The 13730-nt window shown below is 42.5% G+C and overlaps 2 protein-coding genes across 7 annotated transcripts in view; one reads left to right on the top strand and one right to left on the bottom strand.

Moving 5' to 3' along the window:
* The window catches only part of LOC144120435 (uncharacterized protein C16orf52 homolog B), a 32751-nt gene extending 27578 nt beyond the window's left edge, over nt 1-5173 (top strand). Inside the window, exon 4 of the mRNA XM_077652823.1 lies at nt 4748-5173. The gene's annotated coding sequence lies outside the window, so the exon portion shown is untranslated. The remainder of the gene's footprint in view (nt 1-4747) is intronic.
* LOC144120434 (putative RNA polymerase II subunit B1 CTD phosphatase Rpap2) overlaps nt 1-13730 on the bottom strand; it is a 32506-nt gene that overhangs the window by 13905 nt on the left and 4871 nt on the right. For 2 of the 6 annotated variants that reach the window (XM_077652816.1, XM_077652818.1), the window contains exons 3-11: nt 13396-13494; nt 13183-13248; nt 11564-11703; nt 7664-7867; nt 6760-6797; nt 5571-6199; nt 5266-5375; nt 2752-2832; nt 2353-2421 (exon numbers count right to left, since the gene is read on the bottom strand). In XM_077652816.1, the coding sequence (XP_077508942.1) occupies nt 2353-2421; nt 2752-2832; nt 5266-5375; nt 5571-6199; nt 6760-6797; nt 7664-7867; nt 11564-11703; nt 13183-13248; nt 13396-13494 (1436 nt within the window). Of the gene's footprint in view, nt 1-2352; nt 2422-2751; nt 2833-5265; nt 5376-5570; nt 6200-6759; nt 6798-7663; nt 7868-11563; nt 11704-13182; nt 13249-13395; nt 13495-13730 lie in introns of those variants that run through there. The other 4 variants (XM_077652820.1, XM_077652817.1, XM_077652819.1 and 1 more) reach the window with 4 other exon arrangements.

Here is a 13730-nt window from a genome sequence, read left to right as displayed (position 1 = left end):
TTCTCAGGGATAAATATGCCTTTTGCTGCTGAACAAACATCTACATAGCCAGAATAATTGCATGGCGCTGTCCACAGTGCCCCTTTAACCTTAGTCTCATTACTGTCAAGCTTCTTCAGAAGGAGATCCAGAAAAGACAAATTTTGTAAATTAAAGGACCGTAGACCCTTAATTTTCGGTGCTTGTTTTCTTCTTTCAAATGATGCGCAAGATATCAGAATGCATGGGTCACGGCGGGGCATTCGCCTACGATCACTAAATAATTTATAATTTAATTTCTTCTTTCGTGCTGTTTCGGTTTTATCAGATGAAAGAAGGCTGTGATGTGTAGCTGACCTCTAGGCAATGTGAAACACATAAAAACCTGCAATATAAATGCTGATACATAGTTTTAATTCACTACAACACTCGAACCAGCCTGCTCCAAGAGCCGAAATGACAACAAGCGATGTATCAGCAGTTATTACCTTTTTCTTTCATGCCTCACGTCACCTAAAGGTCAACTAAATGCCACAGGCATCGTTCGGTTGATGAAACCGAAACAGCCTCCAGAAGAAATTCGATTATATATTATTTAGCAGTCGGAGGCGAATATTACACAAAGATCCATGTAACAGTAAAACGTCGTTGATGCGTTCCCGGTTCATACGATTTCCCGGTTCGTACGCTCAAAATCGCGGACATTAAAAATGTTTTATAGAGCTACACTATATTTTTTCCGCCAGTTAATACGTTCCGGGAAAACACAATTCCCCGGCTACTACGTTTAAAATTCCGGCAAATTGCGGTCGTATAATACGTTTATTGACCAGCCGCACATGTGCAAACATACAAGTAGGTCGAACGAGAGGTCACGCAACATGTTTTTGCGGCAGTCACCCGCCGTGGTGGCTTCTCTGCAATGCCTCGATGCGACGAGGCGAAGCACCACCACAACCACCACCACCAAGAGCAATTTAAAAAATAAAAACGGCGCGCTAGCAGTCGCGACGGCCGTTTCTGTGGGGACGCGATATGACGAGGAGAAACGCTGAGATTTCTTCGCGGAGCATAAAGGAAAGGAAGTGAAGATTCTACTAACTACGGCGATGCGACGATCAGCCGCCGCGGTGGCTTTCCCACATTACTTCGGAGCAAATGAGCGAAGCATCCGAAAATGACAAGGAAGAGATTTTAGCTACTTTCGTCACTGCTGTCGACGGACCAGATGCGTTACAGACAGCGCGAACGCGGACTGAATTCAGCGAGCACTGGAATAGGATCTGTTCAGCTCTTGTGTCAAAAAAATGCCAATCGACATTTTTATCAAGTGAAATTGTCAATAAATGTATTTTTGCCTCATTCAACAGTTACTTACATTTCTCAAAATCAGGTGGTTTGGAACATACGTTTTCCAGGATAATCCGTTTTTCCCGCACTTAAAAAAACGTATCAACGAGGTTTTACTACATTTGAAAGAAAAAATCATGCAAGCAAAAATTTCGTGTCTATAGTCCTTGACCTATACACATCACAAGAATGATGATCGAAATGCAAACCGAGTGCTAAATTTGGATTTCTATCATTCAAAAAAAAATAAGCAACTGTAAAGTCACCTTCACCAAACAAGACTTTCTGGCATGAAACACTAGTGAAGTTGTGCAGAGGTGACAAGTTCCACAGTGGAAATAAGCAAAGCAGATACAGTGTCCGAAAGGAATGCAACTGCACACCAAAGATTTCTCTCAACATGCATGGCTTCCATCAAAAATGCCATAATACAATTGCCGTCAGTGCCCACTTTAGCAAAACTCAAGTGGAACAAAAGAGGCGAGGAGAGAATCAAACAGATATATTCACTCTGTCAAATTTATCCACACAGTTTAACCTTCCTGGTGTAACAGTATTACTATTACAAATATGCAAAAAAGCTCAATACAGATTCCTCAAAAAGCAACAAAACAGAAATCATCACAACTGTTGCTCATCAGATGCACTTAATCTTCGACAGCTAACACAACCTTACAGAAGCAGAACTAAACAGCAGCACACAACTGGGCCATGCAACGCATTTTGTACACATGAAACAATTACCACGAGGTCGCAGTGATAATGCAATATGATAGAATTAACAAACAAAAGAGTTTCAACATGCCAAAGTGCTACTGTTGGCTCTAAGGCACACCACAGTGGAGCAGTGAAAGGCTCCAGGTTAATTACAATCGCCTCAACTTCTTTTCACAGGCAGCCTTGCATTTCGCTTGTGCTGAAATGTGACCATTACAGCTAAGACCGAACACATGGCTTCATGCTCAACTCCTGAACATCACAGCCACTGAGCCATGGCAGTGGATCACACAACATGAAACTCACATGATCAATACAGCTGCTGCTATGTGTGTCCATGTCTCCAGCCTGAAGGTGATGTTTTCAGCAGAAAGCCTGAAGAAAAAAAAACCACACAGTCAAAGGCAGTGCCAAAAACAAACCCATAATGTCTCCCTTAAGTAAAAATTTGGTATTTTTTTGTGGATACACAATGCCACTATATGCTAACTTGAAAGTAGATAGCTAAGTCTGCGTGAAGATTCCTTACACATGTACAGACTTTTGCATCATCGTGCATCTACAAGAAAAAATTGCAATAACATCTATCTGGCGTTTAAAATCTCATAAGAACCGTTTGCTCCAATTTTTATTTACCTAATTATGCAAGCCCAACAGCACCAAAGGCATTACAGGGGTATTAGAGTTGTGAGTAATGTTGCATACCTGAATGTTAGAACCAATTCCGTCAGATAACAAGATACTTCCGAGAGGTCCATGTATAACATGTCCAAGAGATCTGGAAGTCTGAAAAAGAAACTGCTTTTACTTAACCATATTTGCAATCTTATGCACCTCCTTTCAAATGTATGCCGGGTGCATATTAACACCTCAGATCTTATGCTCAGAATTTGAATATAGGGATAGCTGTCACCACGTCCAAAGTGCAATTATTCAAAAGTGGTAGCACACTTATCAATATTACGAGATTGTAATAGTGACCAAGCCGCCGCGGTGGCTCAGTGGTTATAGCGCTCAGCTGCTGACCTGAAAGACGCGGGTTCGATCCCAGCTGCAATGATTGAACTTCGATGGAGACGAAATTCTAGAGGCCCGTGTATTGTGCGATGTCAGAGCATGTTAAAGAACCCCAGGTGGTCGAAATTTCCAGCGCCCTTCACTACGGCGTCCCTCATAGCCCGAGTCGCTTTGGGACGTTAAACCCTCATAAACCATAACTGTGATCAGATAACACAAGCATAACAAGGCACCTGTTTGTCAGCCACGAAAACTTGCATGCGCCAGTCATTTTGTGTGCCAAATATACTGCAAACCTGCAAATACTGCTGTGAAGAGCTAAATGAAGCAAGCTTCAGATAATGTTTCTCACCCAACCTTGAATACGGCGACTTGTAGAAAAAAAAAACTGTTTTTTTTTGTTTTGTTTTTCTGCCTATGCCACTTCTCAAGTTGCCTGAATTCTAGCTTGCATTTCTCCTCAGTTGTCACCGAGTGCAGCTTAGTTCACAGCAGCGACTGCCATTTCAATGCACGAGTTCAAACTACCCACAAGTTGCTGTCAGCACATTCAGTGGAGGCCTTTTCATTGTTAGCCACAAGCCTCCATGGTGCTAGGTCTGAATCTGTAGCTGGTTGCTTCTGCATGGCGTGATTTGTTCAGGTGGTGAACAATCTAGCAGCTATATGTGTGCTAAGCTTCAGGAGGCGGTGAATTCAATTCGCAGCCAAACAGACGCCCACAAGGCACAGATGTCAGTGAAATGGCTTTCCTTGTACAGTAACTGCTCTGACAACAGAAGTACAACACAGTGGCAACTAAACCCCTCTACCGCTCAAACACATTCACTATGGCTTAGAGTCTTGTCTTCAAAGTAATAGCCACAGTGGCCATAGTCTTTGAAAGCAACCACTGTACACGTTCCACACGCTTCCTTAAAAGCAGAAATTCACAGCTCAAAACAAGCACAGTTGTATACGTTTCATAGCTACTGTACTCTTGTATGATTTATTTCCACCAGCATCAAGACATGTTCTTCACATACATCTCAACACAAAAATAGACATTTTTAAACATTTATTTCCTATATAAATAGATATGGAAACATTTTATGTAAACTATAATACACCTAAGCACTAATTATTTTTCTGGTGAAACCAAAGCTCTTAACATGTGTGCCCTGCCATGTACAATAAGCAATTCAAACTGTCTTCTCTATGCCAGATGGAAGCCAACAGTCACCGAAACCAAAGAGCATAGGGGGTGTTTTTTCTTAATAACATTAAAACTCGCAAAGGACCCTTTTCATAATTCGTTAGGCTGGCTTCCCCACGCTGCACATTGTCCTAATATGGCATTACTGGTACCTCTTGCTGGGCTAGTTGGTGTAACATCGTGTAACAAAAGTAAAAACAGCACTAATTTTTACACAAACACACAGAAATACCAGAAGCGCCCGTCCTGTCTGGTCTTTATGTGTGTGTGTGTGTGTGTGTGTGTAAAAATTAGCGCTGTTTTTACTTTTGTTGCACGACATGGCATTACTGGCCATCAGTAAAATGAAAATAAAGTGCTAAGCTTTCATGTTATTACTTCACAAGTACATGCAGCGCTATTACAGGAATCACTTGGGCACATTCCGCTACATAACACACACGAACCGTGGCTATGCCCCCCATGTTATAACCTGGGCCATGGTCGCAGCCCCAGGAGCCAGCTGTACCGTGCCGAGAGCCAGCCAGGCCGGAGCGACCTCGTTGCTGTCTGACAGAAGGACCATCAGGAAGCCGCCGCACCGCTGCTAGGTCATCAGACACCATAGGATCAATGCCGGATCACCATCAAACTGTGACGCGTGTTCTGGGGGCGACAGGCCTTTTGAGTGACACTGTACTGGGTGCGTGACTGTAACTTTGCGTTTTGTTTTTTTCCCCATTCCCGTCTCTCGACTCTCACGTCCTTAAAGCTCTTCGTGTGCCCGCACAGCTGACTCAGTGTCCAATCCTTTATGCGCAGCACGCCAACAGACTGCAGTTTCACCACAAAGACTAAGACGTTTTTGTTGCTAACACAGCTGGTGTTAATGTGGGTTTTGGTAAAGAAAGATGTGGAGCTGTTAAGCCCTATCTTTACATAATTATGAAACACTGCTACTAAGGCAATCCACAGAACATATCTGCAGCACACATGAATTCAACACAGAGTACGCATGGAGTACTCACACTTTCCTTAGCCAGTTCAACACAATCCTGCGTCGGTGAACGTTTTGTGCGTGGCTGTCAACAAGGGGAAGAACAGGCTGTCGTTCACACGTATGTGCACAGTCAGCAACCTGAAAACATTGTTGCAGTTAAGTTCAGTCGCACACGGCCGTTAGAGCTAACCACGAACACTTGACTATGCATCCAACAGGGAGTGCTTAGACCTACACCGATCTGTAATACTGTAATAAGGCCCTATCGACGTCACGAGTTAAAAGGTTAAACACAACTCTAAACAAAAAAAAAAAAAACAGTCCTCCACACACCTCCATATGCTTTTCCTTCAAAGCCTTGCTTGTTTTCCTCAATGCTGCAACAGCAGCTTGCTTTGCTTTGACATTTTCATTTTGTTTCTCAAACTGGTCCTGGTTCTTTTCATGAACTTGCAGCTTGCTCAGCCGCGAATCTTGTTTAAGCTGGTTCATTGTTGGCATTGGAGCCATTGGTCTTGTTGGCACCTGCACGTCTTCATCGTCGTCCGAGTCCAGACAGGATGCAGCAAGTTTCATTTCGGCCCTCTCCTCTTCGTCAAGTCGTTTGCAAAGCTTTGAGTACAGCATCCGATAGCGTTCAGCCTTGACAGCTTCCTCCTGTGTTTGATTGTTGAGCACAAACCTCCTGGCAGCACCCTCTCCGACAAGAAACGCGACTGTCCTGGCAGTGATCCACTGCTTCAGGGCATGCCCAACCCTTTCTATGGGGAGCCCAGGTGCTTCACTGCTGGTCGGGGAAGCCTTTGCTGCTCTGCTCTGCTGCTCACTTGCCAATGCACTTTGCCACGCCTTCTGGTTTTGGCTCGGAATGCTACCTGCTCCTGCATCATGCTTAGGCTGACTTGAAGCTGCAGCAGTCTGCCTTGTGCTTTCATGAGGCTGCAGGTGCTCTTGTGCATCGCCTGCAAAAATATGAGGCCGGTTTCTCACAAAATCAGCGTGGTTCTCAATACGGGGACTACTTAAGCACTAGTGAAGATATTCGGCCAAGGTGAACAATGCACAGACTACAATGTACTTTGGCAATGTGTTGGATGATGTAGCCAAACATAATAAAGATTTGAAACTGGTTTATGGGCATACACAAAACAACAATTCAAGAAATTTGTGTCAATTCACTTTGTGCGTCTATGTTGGAGCACTTGACCTTAAAACGCCTGCTCGTAAGTGTGCAAGAAGTGTTCCTAAAATACACAATTCCTATGCTGCACTTGAGTAAACAGTTGGTTGCATCTGGTTCCATAGTGAAGCCAAGGAATAAAATACCAGGCTTCCCTGAAATGCAAGAGCTCTAAGGACCTAAAAGATAATCAAGGACCCTAAGGTTCGGCATATCTTTGTGTAAAAACCACTGATTGACTCACAAAGTAGCATTACTTTATTAGGACACTAAAACCTTAATGTGCCAGTCATGTTGCTTCATATTTGGGAGATATAAAAACATAGCAGGAAGTGGACTTACTCATGTCCAAATCATCAGGGTCTGATTCCTCAATCTCCCTGAAACAGAAAGTACCACACACAAACCATTTTCCACTGACTTCTCAGTAGTCTGGTGACCACCTGACACCAGACTTTGAAGAAGTGTGCCAATCCTATTGATAAAAGCAATTAAAAGGGTTCTCACCAAACTATTTAGCAAATGACACTGAATGTGCTTCTCTATCTTAACAGCACTTGAGACATATACAGGAAAACAATTAGCTACAGAGATGCGACATTACATCTGCAAAAATTTTGAAGGTAGATGTAAGGTGTTCCAATCTATAATGTGGCTTTCAAGCTTAAATTTTTCACACTTGTGCACTCAATTTAATTATTATTAAGAAAACAAATAAATTCAAATGATAGCATTCTCCCACATGACATGAACACTGGTTATCCATCATGCAGCGCCGGTCTGCAGATGCAACCCACCCACATAAACTAACGATCAGCACCCAGAATGCTTAATAAAACTTTATTTTCCAGCATGTTCTACAGTGCGGAACACCCAAAGGTCTGTTATGTCACAGCCAAGAGATTAAGACATACAGGCTAACAATTTAAAGTCTCGAACTATAATTCCATACAGGAATGTCAGTATCGTGTGTCCTTCCTCAAGGCGTGGCTCTGAATGCTAACATTAGCCTCTCTTATGTTTGCTACTGCAGCTGCTGTTTATACACAAAGCTGCACAAAAGAATAAAACAAGGTCAATGTCATAAATAAGAGGCCACTGTTCTGAGAAACAAAAACAAAAAGGCTCACACACAAAGACATCCCTGCACAACACTTTTCATGCAACCCTCACAATCTACAACAGAAGTATGGTGAATACTGCACAACCTGGCTCTGAAATACATGTACATACTGTCAATATACACCTTGACTCAGCTGCACTATCCAGAGTCATACTGTCAATGCCCTCCGCCAATTTCTTCAAGGCATCCGGTGTCACGTAAGGCAAGATGTATTTGGTAGGTTTCAGTATCCTTCCAGGCGTGCTATCTGGAGGCCCGTCGGCATCTTGCTGGGTCACACGCCTGTGACCAAGGTCCACTTCATCGCCACGGCCATCCTTCTTCACACTAGGGAACAAGCAGGAATTGAACAACCATGCAGAAACTAGCGGCGGCAACCGCAAGATCATTTGAAAAAGCCTTCAGCAGTTCTGGTGCTTCGATTCTTGCTGCCCTGTTTCGACCCTCTTACAGTCCACTCATTCGAGGCAAGTATACCCACTTTGAGATGTGCTAGAACAGTGCCTGCTGGAAACCAGCTCACAAGACACGAGTTTGGCATCATTGCAGCAAACGCCGTCTCTCAATTTCCTACGCTGTATTGTGCGCTTGCCAATTGGCAACTATGATGCCCAAAAATTGTTTTGCCAGGTACAGTGCATAGAGAAGCCCAGCAGGCTTAGACTGGGAAAACAAGGGAAACAAATGCAGACGAAGCAGAAAAAAGTTTTCGAAAAAGGCAAAAACTGCAATATCCAAGTTTGCAAACATTTTTTTTACACATCCTAGCTTTAGTAGCTTCTTTAAGGAATGAAAGAATTTCACGTAATTTTGTAAACCTGAAAAGAATTCTAATCGGAATCACGGAACAGATTAAAGAAAATTCTGATTCTCACCCAATTTATCAAAAAAAAATGAAGCTCAATTTTCACTCCTCCGAAATTCCTGCTAAAAAACAATATAAACATATGAAATCAGAAAATGAAAAGCTCTCCTCATAACACAAAATAAACAAAACATGAGAGTGCACGTTTAGGGTCTAGCTCATTGATAAATGCATGACAGTAACAGTAAAACATGCCAGTCTGCAGATGCACCTCATACTCGCTCTTGCTGATAGTGTACAACAGGGGTTCTCAAGCTGGGCTTGGTTCAGTTTTGTGAGGCTCAATGTCCCAAAGCAACTCAGGCTATGAGGGATGCCGCGGTGGAGGGCTCCGGATAATTACGACCATCTGGGGTTTTTTAGCGTGCACTGATGTCACACAGTACATGGGACTCCATCGAAATGTGACCACCACGGCTGAAATCGGGCCCGTGTCTTTCGAGTCAGCAGCCGAGGACCATAATTACTGAGCCACTGTGGCAGCTGGTTCTCAAACTGGGTTCCACAAGCACCCACACCCTTTCATAGAGACAATGAGGACAAATACAAGCTGACCTAATCGATAGGGTACCGCATTCTAATTCCACCGAAAACAGATTTTATTAGCTAGGAAAGCCCAGAAAACGAAATGCAGGTGTTACCATCACCGCCAATTTCGCAAACACGTGCATCGACACTGATTTCTGGGTGCAGATCCAGAGGCTATGCTACATTGCCATTCGCTTCAAAACAGTGGAAATCCATACTTTTCAGTAAAGGATGTCACAAGTTCAAGCCAACTGGCAGGAAGATTTTTAAATCCAGTTTTCTCAGCATACATGCATCTTTTGCTGCTGGACAAATGTCACCACTGTCATAAAGAGCCAGAGAATCAATTTTAATTGGAGCAATAATTGTTCTGAGTTATCCCTTTAAGGTGGATTTACAAGACGGACCAGACATCATGTGACGTCCCATTCCAGCTCTGTGAGATCCGTGCATGGTCCACCGGTTCCTTAGCACATACTGAAAGCTGTTGAGGTTTCTTGAAGCGAAACTGTTTGAGTATCCCAGACATATAGTGATCAAGGAATTAAATCTGACAATGCAAGCATGTGACCTTGGCACATGCTACACAACAGCGAAGTATCAATGCATAAAGAAAGACTGAAAAACACGCAAGGAGCATAACGCTTGCAAAACTCGCATTTGAAAAAGGGTAAAACAACAGATGACTGGACACTAGTACATGCAAGCTAAAGCAAGTGTGGGTGAGGTCTTCAGTGCATGCTTCAAGGTGAGAATTCTTTCACATTTAGTTACAGTTTGCAAGGCATCATCGTACCCAAGTAGCCTAATAATTTCAGTCATAGCTGACACCTGTAATGACAGGTTCACAAAGTCCTCACAAAGCACATACAGACCAAGTTACCAACCTATATATATTTCACTTCATATAGACTGCTCAATGTTAATTCTTCTTTGTTATGCCTGATTTTATTTCATGCTTTCAGACAGCACTCCACAACCATCAAATATGCAGTATTAGGAGAAGCCAGTTTTTCATCACGAGATGCCACACAGCTGAACAACAAATGCTTGTATTTCTGGCTCTCGCCAACGTGGGGATAAATCACCAGCATCATGCTGTTTGTCCCCCAGAGATTGATATCAAAACAGCTGTGGACTCCAAAGCCAGTAGCGCATCAACTAAATCCAAATCCTTGGCAGTAGAATTTGTTGTGTAAGCATAAATAATAAGCCTATCTGGGTTATGTCTCTATTAAATAGTGAAGAATTTATTCTAGGGACCTAAAAATGTTGCTTTCAGAACCAAGTGTCTTTTGTAATAGCGTCTCTTGTGTGCAATATTGTTAACATGGCACACATAGGATAAGCAACAAAACCAGTTTCAAATGTCTTTATAACCGAATGTTTCTTGTAACCGCATCTCTTGTAACAAGGTTTTACTGTACCAAGCGGTGATCCACGCATCCTGATGTCTAACACTTCATTTGAAAGAAGAAAGCACACAAGCAAAATTTCGGTGTCAATATTCCTTTAACATGAAAAGCTGTGCACCTTAATGCCAACTGCTATGAGAATATAAAATGCACTTCTTAAAGTCATTCTACTGTACTTATTCGCACAATGGTTGATATGTCACGTAGGTCAACCCTCTAACTTCGAGAACTTGAAAAGAAAAAAAAATTGGAATGTCTTATTGGCCATTCAACGAAAATTCCAAGCCACAAACATGTGCAATTAAAGCAACTGGCACAGTGCACCACTTACTGGAGCTGTGGTGATGCCGTGAGAAACTCATTATCTGAAAGGAACTCCCACTGCTTGCCCCAGTCTCTGACACACTTTTTGGCAGCATCAAAATCTTGTGCTCTCAATCCTTTTTTTTTTTAATGCCTTTAAATGTGTGGCTTCTTTATATACTGCCAAGAATGACTGTCTACATTTGGGAAGCATGACTTGTTACATGGCCGAGCGATTGACAGAAGTTTGTTTTTACAGCAAATGACACAGTGCGAGAGCACAGTGGGACTCTGAGCTTATCTTCGTACTGGTCCTGTCTGAGAATGTTTAGCACGGCTCTCTTAGAAAGAAGGAGCACGTGAAAAGTTTAACAACTGCTGTAGTTTGTGAGAGCTCAAATACGGCCAAAATTCGCTACTTTCCGCATTAGTGTCATTCTGCCTCCATTGTCTGAATTTGTAACCAGGCCTGCGCCTCATCCCGGCTATGAATCACCCATTAGTCAACCTTCCAAATTTGCAGAGTGTGATCCTGAAAAAACAGGTCAAACTATACACTAGTAAATAAGGTACAAATAATCACTTTAGTACAGTACACTTTTTCGACATTCTTACTATCCCTCATAGCTGCTATGTAGCCACAATGGTCTGAAAATTAGCAGCAGACATCCTGATTCAATCAATTAAGCAAAACAACCACCATATGTTGAATGTATTTTGGTAATAATGTACACATCGCTGTCACTGGTGGCCATACCATAAACACCTGTGCACTATAATGTATACACCACCCAAAGCTTCCACCGCTTCAGCACAGCTGCAGCGGTTTCACCTTCCCAGTGAAAAAAACTAGGCGCAAGGGCTGAAGAGGAACTGAATTTTCTAGAACAAGGTTAGCAAAGTGACCACTACACTTGCATGCTTTGCTCCTCTTCCCGGTAAATCCTGTACTTCGTGTTGCTGTCAGCCTCATCTCGAAGCCAGAGGGGTCCATCCCAGAGCTGAGCCTTCAGAAATGTTGATGCACGATAGCAAGCATTGCTGCAGAATTGCTAGAGCAGAGCAGAGTCAACAATACTTAAGCATTTTGCCAAAGCTAACTGGAGGGCAATAACATCCACGGCTGTCATAATATACAGCAATTGATACCATCAAGATCAAAGGGACACTGGGGACAAACTGAAGTTGGGCTTTATTAATGATTACACCGTTATAATGACAAAGAGGTTATTTCCACTGATGGCACAGAGTTTCAACAAGCTAGAAAAGGCCAAAAAAGAAAAGATGGTTATCACCACTACTGGCCATTTCACAAGCGAAGTCCAATGCATCAAGGCACTTTTTGGCAAAGGGATCCCTGAGGCTAGGTTACACCACAATTCACCTTGAAGTGGTGATCAATGGAGTCCCTTTCGGTCTTGACCAAGTCTCATATCAAGAGGTAGAGAAAAAAGTGCTCCATTCATAACTCCAATTTTCTTAGCAATAAACAACACTTTCACAGCCGGACAAATATCAACATAGCCAAAGAGAAGCATGGAACCACTTTCAACCAAGAGCAAAAACTAGATATTCTAGTTCCCAGTGTTCCTTTAAGGCTTTAATATGCATCTAAACTTTTTGCACTACGGTCAAGAAACTTAGCAGTACAAAAAGACAAGACAGGACAGGCACAGTGGTTCCTCACCTGTCCCATTTTTTCTAGCCCTGCCAAGCTTCTTAATTATAAACCAGTTGGGCCAAGTGCAAGTGCTGTTCCTGCACTATAGCTACACACTTCATACCTTAAGACGTAAAAAAGGGACCTTTGTTGAGCACTACACCTAAGTTTCATGAAAACTGCAAAATAACTATATTTGCTAGCATAATGGATGCACCAGCAATTTTGCTTGTCGAAATATAAATTCTTGTTGATATATTATTACCTTAGACAATGAATGCACCCTAAAATCTTCATAAATTTTGGTGGAAAAGGTGTGCTCATTATGCAAGTCACCACATCAGCTCTTGCAAGAGTTTTAGGAATCAGGCCATCACAAAAATTGTCATTCACGATACATTCCTATACCCCATGACAGCTTTTTCTGGCAGTGGGGCGGCAGCTACGGAGCTGAAACATGCCCCGTCTTCCTATGCAGTGTCCTGCTCGCAGTTTTTGGTTTTCCTTTAAAACATAGTACCTTGTCAGTATCCCTTATTCAAGGCATCTTTCTAATGCAACTGCCAACTTTCAACATCGAAAGTCAAAGAAAGCACACTTTTCCTGATTACAAAAAATCTGCTAAACACGCCTTGTTACAAGAAGCTTCAATAGATGATGCCAGCTGCTTTATCGACAGAATAGTTACCGCAGGGAGAGCAACACGCCAGGTGGCCAAGCGGACTGTCGCACAGCCGAACTACTTGGCGGAATGATACAGTTGTGGGCACTCACCCCTGCAGCTTTCGTTTCACTGCCAAAAGAAGCTGCTGCCAAGTATAGTAGCACTTACTTGAGTAAACAAAGCTACCAATGGGCAACTTTTTCTCACCTTGCGATGTGTGATGTCGTAGACCTTGTTGGTTTTAACGCAAATGTGATACTTTTGTTTCGGCAACTAAACACGAAACAAGGAAGGAAAGGTTTTTCAGGTACTCACTAAAAACAGCAGCAATTCAAGCAAAAAACAACCAAACCAAAACATCTTTCAAAGTATGCAACAAAGGCTTCAATGATATTAGCACAGCTAAGTACCAAAACTCACCTCAGCTATTTTCTTGTTGCATAGGGGATATCCACAAAGAAGAAGTATTACTCTTTCCTCCACCGCATCCTGGTAATCTTGCTGAGAAAGGTCATGCAGCTAAAGAAAAAGCCACATGAACATTTGCACTCTATACTGCAGTTTTCCTTTGAGAGCATGTCTAACTGGAACAATAAGTTGGAGCTGTGCTATAGAAGTAAAGATGGTGACATTATCTTTTAGAATTAATGGCATCACTTGAAACATAACCTTTACACATCCTCATTCACGCTCATCAAGTGCCATATAAATAACACATTCTCATTCATGCTCATACATAGAAACTATAGTGAAAA

Source organism: Amblyomma americanum, chromosome 2, assembly GCF_052857255.1.
Source record: "Amblyomma americanum isolate KBUSLIRL-KWMA chromosome 2, ASM5285725v1, whole genome shotgun sequence".
Classification (NCBI taxonomy): Eukaryota; Metazoa; Arthropoda; class Arachnida; order Ixodida; family Ixodidae; genus Amblyomma; species Amblyomma americanum.
This window is presented reverse-complemented; position numbering and strand designations above follow the sequence as displayed.